Raw genomic sequence first — 21,568 nt, 5'->3', positions numbered from 1 at the left:
CTACTCTCTGGACTCCCCTCTAGCACTCTGGCACCACTCCAATCCATCCTACACTCTGCTGCCCGACTAATCCACCTGTCCCCCCGCTATTCCCCAGCCTCTCCCCTGTGTCAAGCCCTTCACTGGCTTCCTATCGCCCAGAGACTCCAGTTCAAAACCCTCACACTGACATACAAAGCCATCCACAACCTGTCTCCTCCATACATCTGTGACATGGTCTCCCGGTACCTACCTACACGCGACCTCCGATCCTCCCAAGACCTCCTTCTCTACTCCCCTCTCATCTCTTCTTCCCATAACCGCATCCAAGACTTCTCCCGTGCTTCCCCCATACTCTGGAACTCTCTACCCCAACACATCAGACTTGCGCCTACCATAGAAACCTTCAAAAAGAACCTGAAGACTCATCTCTTCCGACAAGCCTACAGCCTGCAGTGATCCTCAACCTACTGAACAGCCGCACAGCCAGCTCTTCCCTCTCCTAGTGTATCCTCACCCACCCCCTGCAGACTGTGAGCCCTCGCGGGCAGGGTCCTCCCTCCTTATGTACTCGTGTGCCTTGTTATCTGCTCATGTTTAATGTATTTGTCTATATTTGCCCCGTATTCACATGTAAAGCGTCATGGAATAAATGGCGCTATAAAAATGTATAATAATAATAATAATAATAATGTGATGACATCAGAGCCTCTCACCTCTCCGGTCATATCCCGTTATTCCCATAGATAATGAGGTCATGTGATGACATCAGAACCTCTCTCCTCTCCGGTCATATCCTGTTATTCCCATAGATAATGAGGTCATGTGATGACATCAGAACCTTTCACCTCTCCGGTCATATCCCCTGTTATTCCCGTAGATAATGAGCTCATGTGATGATATCAGAGCCTCTCACCTCTCCGGTCATATCCCGTTATTCCCATAGATAATGAGGTCATGTGATGACATCAGAGCCTCTCACCTCTCCGGTCATATCCCGTTATTCCCGTAGATAATGAGCTCATGTGATGATATCAGAGCCTCTCACCTCTCCGGTCATATCCCGTTATTCCCGTAGATAATGAGCTCATGTGATGATATCAGAGCCTCTCACCTCTCCGGTCATATCCCGTTATTCCCATAGATAATGAGGTCATGTGATGACATCAGAGCCTCTCACCTCTCCGGTCATATCCCGTTATTCCCATAGATAATGAGGTCATGTGATGACATCAGAACCTCTCACCTCTCCGGTCATATCCCGTTATTCCCATAGATAATGAGGTCATGTGATGACATCAGAGCCTCTCACCTCTCCGGTCATATCCCGTTATTCCCATAGATAATGAGGTCATGTGATGACATCAGAGCCTCTCATCTCTCCGGTCATATCCCGTTATTCCCATAGATAATGAGGTCATGTGATGACATCAGAACCTCTCACCTCTCCGGTCATATCCCGTTATTCCCATAGATAATGAGGTCATGTGATGACATCAGAGCCTCTCACCTCTCCGGTCATATCCCGTTATTCCCATAGATAATGAGGTCATGTGATGACATCAGAGCCTCTCTCCTCTCCGGTCATATCCTGTTATTCCCATAGATAATGAGGTCATGCGATGACATCAGAACCTCTCACCTCTCCGGTCATATCCTGTTATTCCCATAGATAATGAGGTCATGTGATGACACCAGAGCCTCTCACCTCTCCAGTAAGATGGAAGATTATCTCCAGGGTGAGGTTTATTATCCTCTCCTCCATCTTCTTCTTCTCTCTATCCATCCTTGGTGGGTGAACCAGTAAAATTATTTGACATTAAAAGAACTAACGGACAGGATTATTCAGTGCAAGACCCTGAGTAGAAAAAAAGATGAACCAATATAAAAACATACCGAAAATCTTATGGAAAAATTACAATTACTGGAGATAATCCGATGCTGAAGTTGGTTTCTTATTTGGCAATTTCTTTTCTTTCTTTACCCCTTCATGACCCAGCCTATTTTGACCTTAATGACCTGGCCGTCTTTTATAATTCTGACCACTGTCCCTTTATGAGGTAATAACTCAGGAACGCTTCAACGAATCCTAGCAGTTCTGAGATTGTTTTTTGTGACATATTGGGCTTCATGTTAGTGGTAAATTTAGGTCGATAATTTTTGCGTTTATTCGTGAAAAAAATGGAAATTTGGCTACAATTTTGAAAATTTTGCAATTTTCAAATTTTGAATTTTTATTCTGTTAAACGAGAGAGTTATGTGACACAAAATAGTTAATAAATAACATTACCCACATGTCTACTTTACATCAGCACAATTTTGGAACCAAATTTTTTTTTTGCTTGGAAGTTATAAGGGTTAAAATTTGACCAGCGATTTCTCATTTTTACAGCAAAATTTACAAAACCATCAGTTTGAGGGGTCTATATGGCTGAAAATACCCAAAAGTGACACCATTCTAAAAACTGCACCCCTCAAGGTGCTCAAAACCACATTCAAGAAGTTTATTAACCCTTCAGGTGCTTCACAGCAGCAGAAGCAACATGGAAGGAAAAAATGAACATTTAACTTTTTAGTCACAAAAATTATGTTTTAGCAACAATTTTTTTATTTTCCCAAGGGTAAAAAGAGAAACTGGACACCAAAAGTTATTGTACAATTTTTCCTGATTACACCGATGCCCCATATGTGGGGGGGAACCACTGTTTGGGCGCACGACAGGGCTCGGAAGGGAAGGAGCGCCATTTGACTTTTTCAATGAAAAATTGGCTCCAATCTTTAGCGGACACCATGTCGCGTTTGGAGAGCCCCTGTGTGCCTAAACATTAAAGCTCCCCCAAATTTGACCCCATTTTGGAAACTAGACCCCCCAAGGAGCTTATCTAGATGGATAGTGAGCACGTTGATCCCCCAGGTGCTTCACAAATTGATCCATAAAAATGAAAAAGTACTTTTTTTTCACGAAAAAATTCTTTTAGCCTCAATTTTTTTCATTTTCACATGGGTAACAGGATAAAATGGATCCTAAAATGTGTTGGGCAATTTCTCCTGAGTACACTGATACCTCACATGTAGGGGTAACCACTGTTTGGGCACACGGCAGGGCTCGGAAGGGAAGGAGCGCCATTTGACTTTTTGAATGAAAAATTAGCTCCAATCGTTAGCTGACACCATGTTGCGTTTGGAGAGCCCCTGTTTGCCTAAACATTGGAGCTTCCCCACATGTAACCCCATTTTGGAAACTAGACCTCCCAAGGAACTAATCTAGATGTGCGGTGACCACTTTAAACCCTCAAGTGCTTCACAGAAGTTTATAACGCAGAGCCGTGAAAATAAAAAATCATTTTTCTTTCCTCAAAAATTATTTTGTAGCCCACAATTTTTATTTTCACAAGAGTAACAAGAGAAATTGGACCCCAAAAGTTGTTGTCCAGTTTGTCCTGAGTACGCTGATACCCCATATGTGGGGGTAAACCACTGTTTGGGCACACGTTGGGGCTCAGAAGGGAAGTAGTGACTTTTGAAATGCAGACTTTGATGGAATGGTCTGCGGTCGACACGTTGCGTTTGCAGAGCCCCTGATGTGCCTAAACAGTAGAACCCCCCCACAAATGACCCCACTTTGGAAACTAGACTCCCCAAGGAACTTATCTAGATATGTGGTGAGCACTTTGAACCCCCAAGTGCTTCACAGAAGTTTACAACACAGAGCCGTGAAAATAAAAAATCATGTTTCTTTCCTCAAAAATGATGTTTTAGCAAGCAATTTTTTATTTTCACAAGGGTAACAGGAGAAATTGGACCCCAATAGTTGTTGCCGAGTTTGTCCTGAGTACGGTGATACCCCATATGTGGGGGTAAACCACTGTTTGGGCACACGTCGGGGCTCGGAAGGGAAGTAGTGACTTTTGAAATGCAGACTTTGATGGAATGGTTTGTGGGCGTCATGTTGCGTTTGCAGAGCCCCTGATGTGCCTAAACAGTAGAAACCCCCCACAAGTGACCCTACTTTGGAAACTAGACCCCCCAAGGAACTTATCTAGATATGTGGTGAGCACTTTGAACCCCCAAGTGCTTCACAGACGTTTACAGCGCAGAGCCGTGAAAATAAAAAATCATGTTTCTTTCTCAAAAATGATGTTTTAGCAAGCATTTTTTTATTTTCACAAGGGTAACAGGAGAAATTGGACCCCAATAGTTGTTGGCGAGTATGTCCTGAGTACACTGATACCCCATATGTGGGGGTAAACCACTGTTTGGGCACACGTCTGGGCTCGGAAGGGAAGTAGTGACTTTTGAAATGCAGCCTTGATGTAATGGTCTGCGGGCGTCACGTTGCGTTTGCAGAGCCCCTGATGTGCCTAAACAGTAGAAACCCCCCACAAGTGACCCTACTTTGGAAACTAGACCCCAAGGATCTTATCTAGATATGTGGTGAGCACTTTGAACCCCCAAGTGCTTCACAGAAGTTTACAACGCAGAGCCGTGAAAATAAAAAATCATTTTTCTTTCCTCAAAAATTGTTTTAGCAAGCAATTTTTTATTTTCATAAGGGTAACAGGAGCAATTGGACCCCAATAATTGTTGCCCAGTTTTTTCTGAGTATGCTGGTACCCCATGTGTGGGGGTAAACCACTGTTTGGGCGCACGTCGGGGCTCGGAAGGGAGGGAAAACCATTTGACTTTTTGAATGCAAGATTGACTGGAATCAATGGTGGCGCCATGTTGCGTTTGGAGACCCCTGATGTGCCTAAACAGTGGAAACCCCTCAATTCTAACACTAACCCCAACACACCCCTAACCCTAATCCCAACTGTAGCCATAACCCTAATCACAACCCTAACCCCAACACACCCCTAACCACAACCCTAACCCCAACACACCCCTAACCCTAATCCCAACCCTAATCCTAACCCTAATCCCAACCCTAACCACAACACACCTCTAACCCTAATCCCAACCCTAATCCTAACCCTAATCCCAACCCTAACCACAACACACCCCTAACCACAACCCTAACCACAGCCTAATCTTAACCCTATTTCCAACCTTAGCCCTAATTCCAACCCTAACCCTAAGGCTATGTGCCCACGTAGCGGATTCGTGTGAGATTTTTTTTTGAAAAAATTTTTTTTTTTTTTAAAATCCGCAGGTAAAAGGCACTGCATTTTACCTGCGGATTTACCGCTGATTTCCAGTGTTTTTTTGTGTGGATTTCACCTGTGGATTCCTATTGAGGAACAGGTGTAAAACGCTGCGGAATCCACACAAAGAATTGACATGCTGCGGAAAATACAACACAGCGTTCCCGCGCGGTACTTTCCGCACCATGGGCACAGCGGATTTGGTTTTCCATAGGTTTACATGGTACTGTAAACCTGATGGAAAACTGCTACGAATCCGCAGCGGCCAATCCGCTGCGGATCTGCAGCCAAATCTGCACCGTGTGCACATAGCCTAATTCTAACCCTAATTCTAGCCGTAACCCTAAGGCCAGGTTCACACTGCGCTAGCAGCAGCCCGTTCAGCACATACACTAACGGGCTGCTAGCGCAAGTGCCAATGTTTGCATTGCGCTAGCGCAGATAGAGCATCTGCTAGCTCTATCTGCACTAGCAGACACGGACCCGGAAACGCTGCAGCCCGCGTTTCCGGGTCCGTCACTCAATGACGCTAGTGATGCATCCGACATTGCTGTCTATGGCGGCCGTAACGGACCGTGGCATAAACACGGTGTAACGTAGTCCATCTAATGGACTGCTTAGACGCAGTGTGAACCAACCCTAACCCTAACCCTAGTGGGGCAAAGGAAAAAAAAAATGTTTTCTTTATTTTATTATTGTCCCTATCCATGGGGGTGATAAAGGGGGGTTTATTTATTATTTTTTTTACACAGTGATCAAAATGTACCTGTAACGAATCTGCCGGCAGATTCGGCGGGCGCATTTGGAAGATGGCGGCGCCCATCGAACACACGGACGGACACCGGGAGGGGCCCAGGTCGGTAAGTATGAGGGGGGGGGGAGGGGTGATCGGACAGCGGGGGGTGGGGCGGACAGGAGATCGGAGGGGAGCGGGGGACAGTAGATGACAGGACGGAGGACCGGAGGGGAGGAGATCGGTGGCGGTGGGGGGGTCAGATCACGATCTCCAGCCATGGGTGGATTGTAATATTTCACCAATTTTCATTGGTGAAATATTACTATCGCTCTGATTGAAAGTGAAAGGTCACTTTCAACAGCCAATCAGAGCAACCGTAGCCACGGGGGGGGGGGGGGGGGGGAGGGGGGGGGTTGAAGCCCCCTTGGGCTAAAGTACAACTCCCCGTGTCCCTGCAGGCCAGGTGAAATTACAGTTAACCCTTTCACTCGGCCTGCAGGAGCCCAATCCTGCCATGACGCATATGCTGCGTCACAGGTCGGAATGGCACAGGTTTTCATGATGCATACGGTGCGTCAAAGGTCGGGAAGGGGTTAATGAAAAAAATAACAATAATAAAATACAATGCAGTTAGGTGCCCTGATGTGAATACGCATAAAACAGCTACAAAAGTTATAAAACTGTAACAAAAACGGGCACTGAAGGGGCGTTATTGAAAGGTTTAAATGACTTTGGGCCACTGAGCTCACACTATAGTGATGGCCCGCATCATATTCTGGGGTCTGGGCATGAGCCCATTTGGGCCAAACTGGAGTCACACCTGAATTTGATGCTGGACCTCATGGACCACTATATGAATTGCTCCTGGAGTAAAATCTTTGTTGGTCGTCCATTACTGTTGTTGGTCCTCCATTTGTACAGAAGAAAACAGGGATGGAGGGCACCATCGTATTATCAAAAGACTGGGATCCACCTGGAGTATGTCAAACCAGAGTAATGAAAAGGAAGAAAAGATACATACACAACACCAGGGATCACCAAAAAATAATAAATCCTAGATAAATAATATAACAAATGGGGGGCGTGTCCTAGCTGGCCATGTGAGTGGAAGCAGGGAAGAGTGCTCCTGCTGCCAGAAGGACAAAAATCCTGCTTTAACCCCGATTTTCGGGTAAACTCACCTAAATCCGGCTGGCTGAAGGTCCGGAGAGTGCAGCGGTGCGGAGCGGCGGGTCCGGAGTCGGCAGCGATGACCAGGAGGCGGCAGAAAGACGCTGGCACCAGCGATGCAGGAGCCGGCCAAGATGGCTCCGATGCTAGGGAGGACGCCGAGAAGGAGAACGCCGCATGTCAGCGGCGCATGGAGGTGGCCGCAAAGCTGCAGCAGTATGCCAGAGTGGAGGCTGCTGAGGAGGCAGAACCAGGAGCTGGAGCTGGAGCTGACCAGGAGGAGGAGGAAGCAAGCAAGGCTGAGCAGCATGAGGTACAGAGGGGGAAGGAGAGAGGCAGCATGGCTGGGGCTAGTGGGGGACCTGAAGCCATATCACAGGGAGAGGAGCCGACCCTTAGGGATGTAATCACCCTGATCTCTTCATGTCAGCAATCCCTGAACTCCTTGGCCCAGCAGATGCAGGAAGTTAAAGGGGACACGGCACAGATTAATGCGGCTCTGCAGAAAATGGACAAACATATAGGAGTGGTGGAGGAGAGGGTGAGCACGGCAGAAGATCACATAGTTAAGCTACAAAAAGCTGAAAAGAAGTTCGCCCAAGCAATAGCCGAGCTCGCTGCTAAAAATGAGGATCTGGAAAATAGATCCAGAAGAAATAATATACGTATAGTGGGGCTGCCTGAAAAGACTGAGGGGAGAAATCCCACTGAGTTTGTGGAGAACTGGCTGCTGGAGAAGATTGGGAACACAGTGTTGACTAAAGTTTTTGCTGTTGAACGGGCTCATAGGGTCCCGCCGCAGCCCCCTGCCCCAGGAGCGAATCCCCGTACCATGCTTGCTAAAATACTCAATTACAGAGACAGAGACATTATCCTTAGAAAGGCTAGAGAGATGGAGGATCTGACGGCTGGAGGTCAGAAAATCGCCATTTATCTGGATTATTCCGCTGCGGTTCAGAAACAGCGGATGAAGTTTACTGGAGTCAAGCGGCGACTGAGGGAGCTGGGAGTGCAGTACTCAGTGATGTTTCCTGCCAAGCTGAGACTGGTGGCTTTTAATAAGACCCACTTTTTCTTGACGCCGGAGGACGCTACCCAGTGGCTTGATACTCATGAGAAAAAACTTAAGGGAATGGGCGACTGACATTTCGGCGAGATCCAATTGGGATTTGTTTTCTCTGTCGATAGTTAGCAATGGTTAAAGAGTTGAGCAACTGTTGGGGGTTTTGCTGGGCCATATTGAAGGAATGGCCGGAGGGGACAGTACCAACTACTAAGTACGGGGGAGGAGGGTTATGCTGGGTACTGTGAACTGGTTTGGTACTTTTTCTATATGTTAATATAAGTTGAAATGAATAATAAAGTGAAAGTTGGGGGGGCAATTGTGATTGCTATGGCAGCGGGACGCGAATGGAGAGGGTTAAGTAAGGGAGAGTGTTCGCAGTGGGCAGTGGAGCCCCACTCTTGATGAGAGGAAGAATGCGTTATATTGGGGGGGTTAGGGGGGCAAGTTGGGAGGGGGCAGGGGAGGTGGGAGGGTTGGGGCAGCTCATACTTGGGAAATTGGATACTTTAAGAAATGATGAGCCACATTATGGGAGATTGTATTAAAATATTGAGTTGGAATGTGAGAGGTCTGGCGGATAAAACACGGCGGGCGGCAAGTCTGCAGTATGTCCGAGAACAGAAGGTCTCAATGATATGTCTGCTGGAGACACATTTAGTGCGGGAGAGGGTAAACGTATTGAATAGGCGCTGGATACAGAGGGCGTATCATTCTACTTTCTCGACGTATTCTAGGGGTGTGTCTGTGTTAATACCTGCGGGGGTGCAGTATGAGGAGGTAATGGTAAAAGAGGATGTGGATGGTCAGTATGTGGTGGTGAAATGTAAAATAAATGGAGTGTTGATGTGTATAGCGGCAATGTATATTCCGCCCCCATACTCAAGTAAGAAGATAAGAGAGGTGCTGGAGAGGGTAGAGCGTTGGGGACCGTTACCATCTCTAATTATTGGCGACCTTAATAATATCTGTGATGACTTTTGGGATAAAAACAAAAATCCCCAGAATAGAACAGGGGGACATATCACTATGTTTGGGACCTATGTCCGGGAAGTAGGTATGATTGATTTATGGAGAGTTAGACATATTGGGGAAAGGACGTACTCATGCTACTCGCCAGCTCATGGTACTTTGTCTAGGATTGACTTGGCGCTGGGTAACTGTTTACTGGACACGATGGTAGGGGAGGTGAGATATTTGCCTAGGGCTCTTTCAGACCATAGTCCAGTTGAGGTGGAATTTCGGCTGGTGGGGACACGGATCGGGAGCAGGAAGGAGTGGAAGATTCACCCTAATTGGCTACACAGTATGGACTTGGAAAAGATAAAGAAGGAGTTGGTGGAATTTTTTGAGATCAACGAGGGAAGTGTAGATGTTCTTACTGTGTGGGAAGCCATGAAGGCGTACTTGAGGGGACTGCTGTTCAGGGATATTAGCAGGTGTAAGAGGAAATCAAGAGAGACAGAGAGGTTGGCGGTTGAAGGGCTGAGAATAGCCGAGGATGAGATGGTAATAGCGGGTACTCCGGAAGCTGGGAGGAGGCTAAAGGCAGCTCAGAGTCAGTTGGAGGAGGTATTGCTCGGCAAGGCTGAAAGGAAGAGGGAATTCATGAATCTGGCTTTTTACCAGGATGGCGAATCTGTGGGTCATTTGCTATCGATGGTGGCTTCTGCCCAGAGAAACACTTCCTTTGTTCATTCTTTGGTATCGGGGAGCGGTGTGGCTGTCTCTGAGACTTCAGAGATTTTGGCCTTTTGTGCGGATTTTTATGCGGACCTATATTCCTCTCAGGTAGATGGGTCGGTGGAGGACATGGTGGCGTTCCTTGAGGAATTGGAGCTCCCAAGGCTGAGTGACATAGATAGAGAAGATTTGGAAGCTCCCATTACGGAGGAGGAATTGGGTCGGGCACTGCAGTCTATGGCTAATGGGAAGGCACCTGGCGTAGATGGATTTCCTGCTGAAATTTATAAAAACTTTGGGGAAGTGCTGATCCCTAAATTAAGGGTACTTCTGGAGGAGGCTAGGAGTGGCGGTCGTCTACCGGCATCTATGCGGGAGGCCATAATAGTGGTGATTCCTAAGGAGGGGAAGGACCCGACACAGCCGGATTCATATCGGCCAATCTCCTTGCTTACTACAGACGTTAAACTTCTGGCTAAGGTGTTGGCGATGAGGTTGACAAGTGTTATTTCCGGCCTGGTGCACTCAGACCAGTCCGGCTTTATGCCTGATCGGTCCACTGCGATCAACTTACGAAGGCTGTATATGAATTTGCAACTCAGATCCGACAACTGTGGCCAGAGAGTTATTGCATCTTTAGACGCTCATAAGGCGTTCGATAGTGTGGAGTGGGGATATCTCTGGCAGGTGCTCCGGAGTATGGGGTTTGGACCGCAGTTCATATCCTGGATTCGACTGATTTGAAACCAGGGATTCAAGCTTGAGGAGGCTAATTTGCATATTCCAGGTGCCTTCTGGGAAAAGCGAAGAGTCTCCCTAAGCTAGAAGATCGTTGGGTACAGCCGGGACCAGCTGCTTGGAAAGCATCACCAAATTTTTGCCTGTAGGACATTATTGCAAGAGAGCTTGGCTGAGTAGATTACACAAGAAGGAAAACACACAGCAAGTCAGCAGGATCTAGGAGCAACATGGCAGATGTGACAACCTACATGGTGAGCTGCAGCATCTGCTACATGTTCACAGATCGACCAGAAGAAGAATCCAATTTCACCTGCCAGAAGTGTAGACTAGTGGCCCTTTTAGAAGAAAAGGTGCGGGGTCTTGAAGAAAGAATAGCAACTTTGAAACTCATCAAAGAGAATGAAGACTTTCTAGACAGAACAGAAGCATCTCTACTGGTCACAGAAGGTTAAAAAAGTGTCAGAGAACCTCCAAAAGCAGATGAGTGAAAGCATGTGACCAAAAGAAGCAAGAAGACCATGGAGAAATCACCAACCACACAACTGAAGAACCGATATCAAATCTTTGTAGAGGATGAAGATGGCACACCTAAGGATGAAGCAATACCAGCAAGCAAAAAAGAAAAGGGCACACAGCAACAAGTGACAGCAAAAAGTACAGCCAAGAAGCAACGAAGAGTGGTGGTGGTGGGAGACTCACTACTGAGAGGCACCGAAGCAGCCATCTGCAGACCGGACATAACTGCAAGAGAAGTATGCTGCCTTCCAGGTGCGATGATCAAGGATGTGACCGATAGGATACCAAAGCTCTTCAGCTCCAAGGACGTCCACCCATTTCTTCTGATACATGTTGGCACCAATGACACGGCAAGGAAGGACCTACCGACAATCTGCAAGGACTTTGAAGAGTTGGGGAAGAAAGTAAAGGAACTGGATGCACAGGTAGTTTTTTCTTCTATCCTTCCAGTAGACGGGCATGGCACCAGGAGATGGAACAGGATCCTTGATGCAAACAACTGGCTAAGACGATGGTGCAGACAACAAGGATTCGGATTCCTGGACCACGGTGTGAATTACTTGTACGATGGACTCCTCGCCAGAGACGGACTACACCTCAACAAACCTGGGAAACACACATTCGCCAGAAGACTCGCTACACTCATCAGGAGGGCGTTAAACTAGAAGAAGAGGGGACGGGAAGAAAAACATTAGACTCGAACAAAGAAGACCCAGGAAAACATACTCAGAAGGGAGGTAAGAACATTTCTAAAACAATCCACAGCAAGGAGATTGGAACAAAACAAAATCCTCTAAACTGCATGCTCGCAAACGCCAGAAGCCTGACAAACAAGATGGAAGAACTAGAAGCAGAAATATCTACAGGTAACTTTGACATAGTGGGAATAACCGAGACATGGTTAGATGAAAGCTATGACTGGGCAGTTAACTTACAGGGTTACAGTCTGTTTAGAAAGGATCGTAAAAATCGGAGAGGAGGAGGGGTTTGTCTCTATGTAAAGTCTTGTCTAAAGTCCACTTTAAGGGAGGATATTAGCGAAGGAAATGAGGATGTCGAGTCCATATGGGTCGAAATTCATGGAGGGAAAAATGGTAACAAAATTCTCATTGGGGTCTGTTACAAACCCCCAAATATAACAGAAACCATGGAAAGTCTACTTCTAAAGCAGATAGATGAAGCTGCAACCCATAATGAGGTCCTGGTTATGGGGGACTTTAACTACCCGGATATTAACTGGGAAACAGAAACCTGTGAAACCCATAAAGGCAACAGGTTTCTGCTAATAACCAAGAAAAATTATCTTTCACAATTGGTGCAGAATCCAACCAGAGGAGCAGCACTTTTAGACCTAATACTATCTAATAGACCTGACAGAATAACAAATCTGCAGGTGGTTGGGCATTTAGGAAATAGCGACCACAATATTGTACAGTTTCACCTGTCTTTCACTAGGGGGACTTGTCAGGGAGTCACAAAAACATTGAACTTTAGGAAGGCAAAGTTTGAACAGCTTAGAGATGCCCTTAATCTGGTAGACTGGGACAATATCCTCAGAAATAAGAATACAGATAATAAATGGGAAATGTTTAAGAACATCCTAAATAGGCAGTGTAAGCGGTTTATACCTTGTGGGAATAAAAGGACTAGAAATGGGAAAAACCCAATGTGGCTAAACAAAGAAGTAAGACAGGCAATTAACAGTAAAAAGGAAGCATTTGCACTACTAAAGTAGGATGGCACCATTGAAGCTCTAAAAAACTATAGGGAGAAAAATACTTTATCTAAAAAAACTAATTAAAGCTGCCAAAAAGGAAACAGAGAAGCACATTGCTAAGAAGAGTAAAACTAATCCCAAACAGTTCTTCAACTATATCAATAGTGAAAGAATAAAAACTGAAAATGTAGGCCCCTTAAAAAATAGTGAGGAAAGAATGGTTGTAGATGACGAGGAAAAAGCTAACATATTAAACACCTTCTTCTCCACGGTATTCACGGTGGAAAATGAAATGCTAGGTGAAATCCCAAGAAACAATGAAAACCCTATATTAAGGGTCACCAATCTAACCCAAGAAGAGGTGCGAAACCGGCTAAATAAGATTAAAATAGATAAATCTCCGGGTCCGGATGGCATACACCCACGAGTACTAAGAGAACTAAGTAATGTAATAGATAAACCATTATTTCTTATTTTTAGGGACTCTATAGCGACAGGGTCTGTGTCGCAGGATTGGCGCATAGCAAATGTGGTGCCAATATTCAAAAAGGGCTCTAAAAGTGAACCTGGAAATTATAGGCCAGTAAGTCTAACCTCTATTGTTGGTAAAATATTTGAAGGGTTTCTGAGGGATGTTATTCTGGATTAGCTCAATGAGAATAACTGTTTAACTCCATATCAGCATGGGTTTATGAGAAATCGCTCCTGTCAAACCAATCTAATCAGTTTTTATGAAGAGGTAAGCTATAGGCTGGACCATGGTGAGTCATTGGACTTGGTATATCTCGATTTTTCCAAAGCGTTTGATACCGTGCCGCACAAGAGGTTGGTACACAAAATGAGAATGCTTGGTCTGGGGGAAAATGTATGTAAATGGGTTAGTAACTGGCTTAGTGATAGAAAGCAGAGGGTGGTTATAAATGGTATAGTCTCTAACTGGGTCGCTGTGACCAGTGGGGTACCGCAGGGGTCAGTATTGGGACCTGTTCTCTTCAACATATTCATTAATGATCTGGTAGAAGGTTTACACAGTAAAATATCGATATTTGCAGATGATACAAAACTATGTAAAGCAGTTAATACAAGAGAAGATAGTATTCTGCTACAGATGGATCTGGATAAGTTGGAAACTTGGGCTGAAAGGTGGCAGATGAGGTTTAACAATGATAAATGTAAGGTTATACACATGGGAAGAGGGAATCAATATCACCATTACACACTGAATGGGAAACCACTGGGTAAATCTGACAGGGAGAAGGACTTGGGGATCCTAGTTAATGATAAACTTACCTGGAGCGGCCAGTGCCAGGCAGCAGCTGCCAAGGCAAACAGGATCATGGGGTGCATTAAAAGAGGTCTGGATACACATGATGAGAGCATTATACTGCCTCTGTACAAATCCCTAGTTAGACCGCACATGGAGTACTGTGTCCAGTTTTGGGCACCGGTGCTCAGGAAGGATATAATGGAACTAGAGAGAGTACAAAGGAGGGCAACAAAATTAATAAAGGGGATGGGAGAACTACAATACCCAGATAGATTAGCGAAGTTAGGATTATTTAGTCTAGAAAAAAGACGACTGAGGGGCGATCTAATAACCATGTATAAGTATATAAGGGGACAATACAAATATCTCGCTGAGGATCTGTTTATACCAAGGAAGGTGACGGGCACAAGGGGGCATTCTTTGCGTCTGGAGGAGAGAAGGTTTTTCCACCAACATAGAAGAGGATTCTTTACTGTTAGGGCAGTGAGAATCTGGAATTGCTTGCCTGAGGAGGTGGTGATGGCGAACTCAGTCGAGGGGTTCAAGAGAGGCCTGGATGTGTTCCTGGAGCAGAGCAATATTGTATCATACAATTATTAGGTTCTGTAGAAGGATGTAGATCTGGGGATTTATTATGATGGAATATAGGCTGAACTGGATGGACAAATGTCTTTTTTCGGCCTTACTAACTATGTTACTATGTTACTATGATGTACTCGATGCCGATGGCTAGGGTTAGGGTAAATGGGGAGTTATCACAGACCATACAACTGGCTAAAGGGACGAGACAGGGGTGTCCGCTCTCTCCTCTTTTGTTTGCTCTGGATGTGGAACCACTGGCTGCTAAGCTTCGACGATCTGATGAGGTGACTGGGTTTAAATATGGGATGATTGAAGAAAGGGTGGCGTTGTATGCGGATGACATTCTGCTATTTCTGGCTGACCCGGGTACGTCCTTGGAGGGAGCCATTGGGATTATTGAGCGTTTCGGATCGGTGTCGGGACTTAGGATAAACTGGAGTAAGTCTGTCTTGTTTAAGGTGGATGATGATGGTGGGGAGCCACTGGAGGATGGGCGACTGGAGGTGACTAGCCAATTTAAGTACCTTGGAATATGGGTATCTATGCCGGTCACTGAGTATATACATAGAAATCTGACTCCAATCTTAGGTGTTCTTAAAGCGAAAGCGGATGCTTGGCTTAAACTGCATTTATCTGTGGTAGGTAGGGTGAATCTTATTAAAATGATTTTGATGCCAAAAATACTGTATATTCTTCATAATGCGCCAGTTTGGATACCACGTGGGAGATTTAGACAGATTAACTCTCTGTTCAGGAATTTGATATGGGGGAGACAGCATCCGCGTATCAAACTGGAGACACTTCAGCGACCCAAGGAAGATGGGGGATTGGCATTGCCTAACCCTGAAATATATTATCTTGCAGCCCAGAGTCAGCATTTAAAAGGCTGGGCGCATGAAGGGTCATCTGGGGCGGTACAGCAGCTGATGGAAGTGGTGACAAAAAGAAGGCCAGTGGTACAATGTTTGGAGGATGGATCCCTGGGGGCTCTGGGGAAATTATACCCAACTGTGTTGTTGATACGCAGGCTGTGGGGTAGGCTGAGACATATACCGGGGGTCACGGATTTGACTAGATTCTCACCGCTATGGCATAACAGCAACTTACAGGAGTTTGAGGCACTGGGGGTACTGACAGAATGGCAGGTCAAAGGGATTCAGTACGTGTATCAAATAATTGAGCGTGGTGAATTGAAATCATTTTCCCAATTACAGGCGGAATTTGGTCTTGGGACTGTGGGGGAATTTCAGTATTTGCGGATGAGGCATGCTTTTGGAGCTCAGAGTAGAAACGGAGGTATTGGAATTCAGAGGGATATAGTACTGGAGTATGTGTGTAATGAAGGGACTACTGGGGGAGTCATATCTACTTTGTATAAAGATCTGTTGCACACTTTCCTATTGGGGTTTCCAATAATGGCGAGAGCTAAGTGGGAGAGGGATCTGGGTCCAATGGAGAACGAGACTTGGGAGTCGGTGCTAGAATGGGTCCCACGATTGTCACTGAGCGAACCGTATAGACTGTCACAGCTCTATGTGATACACAGGGTTTATAAGTCACCGATGGTGCTATATAAGGCTGGTTTGCGTGATGATTCTGAATGCCCGAGGTGTAAAACTGCAGATGCTGATATACTCCATATGATGTGGACGTGTCCGAGACTGGCTGCTTTTTGGGTGGTAGTTTTGAGTCGTATGGAAGGTGCGTATGGATGTAAGGTGCCAAGGGATCCACTTGTGTGCTTGTTGGGATGTGTGGATGAGATTGGAGTGGATAACAACCTGAAGATAGCTATAGCCAGATTGTTATACATGGCTAGGAAGGTAATAGCTCGAAATTGGATTAGGGAAGAACCGCCGTCAAGAGGAGAGTTCCTCCAGTATGTGAAGCAGGGCCTGACACTGAAAAAGGGGTTTTATAAAAAAAGAGGGAAAATCGAAATGTTCAATAAAATGTGGTCTCCGTGGATTGCTATGGGATAGGGGTATTATAGAGGGAGAGTTAATTAAGGTTCCTAATTAATGGTAATGTTAAATGTGGCTTATATTATTGGCCGAGGGATTAGATAGTATATTGGTCTAATGATGGAAGTGCTAAGCAAGGTGAGCTGCTTTGTTGGGTGGGGTTGGGGGGGTGGTGGGATTGAAGGGGAATGTTTGAAGGGGGGGGGGAAAGCTTTGTATTGAAAATGAGAATGTAACATGTCATTTATCTTGTTATTCTTAATAAAAATTTATTTGAATAAAAAAAAATAATATAACAAATTTTATTAAGGTCAAACAAGACACTGCAAACAATTAAAAACATTTAAAAACCAAAACGGTACATATCCCAAATAGGGAATACCCCCCCAAGACCCAGAAAATGACTTCATACCAGACAATACATACAGATATAGCATGTAGATTCACACTACAATATGTGATATCAATGAATAAACAATATACAGCTGTTCAGGGCTCAAAAACAATAAGATGTGCTCTATAGGCGTATAGAGATTATATCCATAATGGATAAAAAGTAGAGCTCCCAAAAAAAGGCCCACACACACAATGTATCAATAATATACGGGTAGGGCAGTGTCCTAAGTTAGATGGATCTAATACTTTAGATGTGTACACATCCCGTATGCCTAATTAGCCAAAGGACAACCTCCAGCAGGGCCGGCTCCAGGTTTTTGAGGGCCCCGGGCGAAAGAGTCTCAGTGGGCCCCCCCTTTAACACATACCCCGATTCATGATCGCATATAAACACAGCCATGTAGTATATAACACTGCCCACGTAGTATATAGCAGCCCATGTAGTATATAGCAGCCCACGTAGCATATAGCAGCCCACGTAGTATATAGCAGCGCTGCCCACATAGTATATAGCAGCGCCACTCACTCATGCACTGGTAGGACTAGGAGCTCCTCCTGAATCTGCCTCATAACTTCAGCAGCACGGCAGCCAGCCAGGGGCGGAGATCAGAGCAGAGAATGTGCTCTCTCCCCCCACAAACAATGTCACACTGGCTGCCTTCTCTTAACCCCTATTTGTGCCTGCCTGGCTGCACTCACTGAGTGATAAGATGCTTGTGTCAGAGCTGGCACATAGGGGTTAAGAGAACGCAGCCAGCAGTGACTTTATAGGCCAAGAGAGCATGTTATCTCCTGCTCTGCTCTCCCAGCTGTATCTATGACAGCATGAGTGGGCCCCCCTCTCTCCCCAGGGCCCCGGCATTTGCCCGCTGTGCCGGGTGCTGACGCCGGCCCTGGGGCTGCCCCTCAGTGGGGGGATACTATAGAGCAGCCATATTATACACCCCAATAACAGAACTGGGCTGCCCCTCAGTGGGGAGATACTATAGAGCAGTTATATTATACACCCCAATAACAGAGGGAGGACTGGGCTGCCCCTCAGTGGTGAGATACTATAGAGCAGCCATATTATACACCCCAATAACAAGACTGGGCTGCCCCTCAGTGGTGAGATACTATAGAGCAGCCATATTATACACCCCAATAACAGAACTGGGCTGCCCCTCAGTGGTGAGATACTATAGAGCAGCCATATTATACATCCCAATAACAAGACTGGGCTGCCCCTCAGTGGGGAGATACTATAGAGCAGCCATATTATACACCCCAATAACAGAACTGGGCTGCCCCTCAGTGGGGAGATACTATAGAGCAGTTATATTATACACCCCAATAACAGAGGGAGGACTGGGCTGCCCCTCAGTGGTGAGATACTATAGAGCAGCCATATTATACACCCCAATAACAAGACTGGGCTGCCCCTCAGTGGGGAGATACTATAGAGCAGCCATATTATACACCCCAATAACAGAACTGGGCTGCCCCTCAGTGGTGAGATACTATAGAGCAGCCATATTATACACGCCAATAACAGAACTGGGCTGCCCCTCAGTGGTGAGATACTATAGAGCAGCCATATTATACACCCCAATAACAGAGGGAGGACTGGGCGGCCCCTCAGTGGTGAGATACTATAGAGCAGTTATATTATACACCCCAATAACAGAGGGAGGACTGGGCTGCCCCTCAGTGGTGAGATACTATAGAGCAGTTATATTATACACCCCAATAACAGAGGGAGGACTGGGCTGCCCCTCAGTGGTGAGATACTATAGAGCAGCCATATTATACACCCCAATAACAGAGGGAGGACTGGGCGGCCCCTCAGTGGTGAGATATTATAGAGCAGCCATATTATACATCCCAATAACAGAGGGAGGACTGGGCTGCCCCTCAGTAGTGAGATACTATAGAGCAGCCATATTATACACCCCAATAACAGAGGGAGGACTGGGCTGCCCCTCAGTGGTGAGATACTATAGAGCAGCCATATTATACACCCCAATAACAGAGGGAGGACTGGGCTGCCCCTCAGTAGTGAGATACTATAGAGCAGCCATATTATACACCCCAATAAGAGGGAGGACTGGGCTGCCCCTCAGTGGTGAGATACTATAGAGCAGCCATATTATACACCCCAATAACAGGACTGGGCTGCCCCTCAGTGGGGAGATACTATAGAGCAGCCATATTATACACCCCAATAACAGAACTGGGCTGCCCCTCAGTGGTGAGATATTATAGAGCAGCCATATTATACATCCCAATAACAGAGGGAGGACTGGGCTGCCCCTCAGTGGTGAGATACTATAGAGCAGCCATATTATACACCCCAATAACAGAGGGAGGACTGGGCTGCCCCTCAGTGGTGAGATACTATAGAGCAGCCATATTATACACCCCAATAACAGAACTGGGCTGCCCCTCAGTGGTGAGATACTATAGAGCAGCCATATTATACACCCCAATAACAGAGGGAGGACTGGGCTGCCCCTCAGTGGTGAGATACTATAGAGCAGCCATATTATACACCCCAATAACAGAGGGAGGACTGGGCTGCCCCTCAGTGGTGAGATACTATAGAGCAGCCATATTATACACCCCAATAACAGAACTGGGCTGCCCCTCAGTGGTGAGATACTATAGAGCAGCCATATTATACACCCCAATAACAGAACTGGGCTGCCCCTCAGTGGTGAGATACTATAGAGCAGCCATATTATACATCCCAATAACAAGACTGGGCTGCCCCTCAGTGGGGAGATACTATAGAGCAGCCATATTATACACCCCAATAACAGAACTGGGCGGCCCCTCAGTGGGGAGATACTATAGAGCAGCCATATTATACACCCCAATAACAGAACTGGGCTGCCCCTCAGTGGTGAGATACTATAGAGCAGCCATATTATACACGCCAATAACAGAACTGGGCTGCCCCTCAGTGGTGAGATACTATAGAGCAGCCATATTATACACCCCAATAACAGAGGGAGGACTGGGCTGCCCCTCAGTGGTGAGATATTATAGAGCAGCCATATTATACACCCCAATAACAGAGGGAGGACTGGGCTGCCCCTCAGTGGTGAGATACTATAGAGCAGCCATATTATACATCCCAATAACAGAGGGAGGACTGGGCTGCCCCTCAGTGGTGAGATACTATAGAGCAGCCATATTATACACCCCAATAACAGAGGGAGGACTGGGCTGCCCCTCAGTGGTGAGATACTATAGAGCAGCCATATTATACACCCCAATAACAGAACTGGGCTGCCCCTCAGTGGTGAGATACTATAGAGCAGCCATATTATACACCCCAATAACAGAACTGGGCTGCCCCTCAGTGGTGAGATACTATAGAGCAGCCATATTATACACCCCAATAACAGAACTGGGCTGCCCCTCAGTGGTGAGATACTATAGAGCAGCCATATTATACACCCCAATAACAGAACTGGGCTGCCCCTCAGTGGTGAGATATTATAGAGCAGCCATATTATACATCCCAATAACAGGAGGAGGACTGGGCTGCCCCTCAGTGGTGAGATACTATAGAGCAGCCATATTATACACCCCAATAACAGGAGGAGGACTGGGCTGCCCCTCAGTGGTGAGATACTATAGAGCAGCCATATTATACACCCCAATAACAGAGGGAGGACTGGGCTGCCCCTCAGTGGTGAGATACTATAGAGCAGCCATATTATACATCCCAATAACAGAGGGAGGACTGGGCTGCCCCTCAGTGGGGAGATACTATAGAGCAGCCATATTATACACCCCAATAACAGAACTGGGCTGCCCCTCAGTGGTGAGATACTATAGAGCAGCCATATTATACACCCCAATAACAGAACTGGGCTGCCCCTCAGTGGTGAGATATTATAGAGCAGCCATATTATACATCCCAATAACAGAGGGAGGACTGGGCTGCCCCTCAGTGGTGAGATACTATAGAGCAGCCATATTATACATCCCAATAACAGAGGGAGGACTGGGCTGCCCCTCAGTGGTGAGATACTATAGAGCAGCCATATTATACACCCCAATAACAGAGGGAGGACTGGGCTGCCCCTCAGTGGTGAGATACTATAGAGCAGTTATATTATACACCCCAATAACAGAGGGAGGACTGGGCTGCCCCTCAGTGGTGAGCTACTATAGAGCAGCCATATTATACATCCCAATAACAGAGGGAGGACTGGGCTGCCCCTCAGTGGTGAGATACTATAGAGCAGCCATATTATACATCCCAATAACAGAGGGAGGACTGGGCTGCCCCTCAGTGGTGAGATACTATAGAGCAGCCATATTATACACCCCAATAACAGAGGGAGGACTGGGCTGCCCCTCAGTGGTGAGATACTATAGAGCAGTTATATTATACACCCCAATAACAGAGGGAGGACTGGGCTGCCCCTCAGTGGTGAGCTACTATAGAGCAGCCATATTATACATCCCAATAACAGAGGGAGGACTGGGCTGCCCCTCAGTGGTGAGATACTATAGAGCAGCCATATTATACACCCCAATAACAGGAGGAGGACTGGGCTGCTCCTCAGTGGTGAGATACTATAGAGCAGCCATATTATACATCCCAATAACAG

General features: G+C 46.3%; 1 protein-coding gene across 3 annotated transcripts in view; it reads right to left on the bottom strand.

Moving 5' to 3' along the window:
- The window catches only part of LOC138653071 (gastrula zinc finger protein XlCGF66.1-like), a 253,205-nt gene that overhangs the window by 19,533 nt on the left and 212,104 nt on the right, over positions 1-21,568 (bottom strand). For all 3 annotated transcript variants that reach the window (XM_069743185.1, XM_069743187.1, XM_069743186.1), the window contains exon 2: positions 1,688-1,837. In XM_069743185.1, coding sequence (XP_069599286.1) covers positions 1,688-1,765 — 78 coding nt within the window. In that variant the 5' untranslated portion in view covers positions 1,766-1,837. The remainder of the gene's footprint in view (positions 1-1,687; positions 1,838-21,568) is intronic.

This window comes from Ranitomeya imitator, unplaced genomic scaffold (assembly GCF_032444005.1).
Source record: "Ranitomeya imitator isolate aRanImi1 unplaced genomic scaffold, aRanImi1.pri SCAFFOLD_194, whole genome shotgun sequence".
NCBI lineage: Eukaryota > Metazoa > Chordata > Amphibia > Anura > Dendrobatidae > Ranitomeya > Ranitomeya imitator.
Note: the sequence above shows the minus strand (reverse complement) of the source record. Positions and strands in the feature narration are given on the sequence as shown.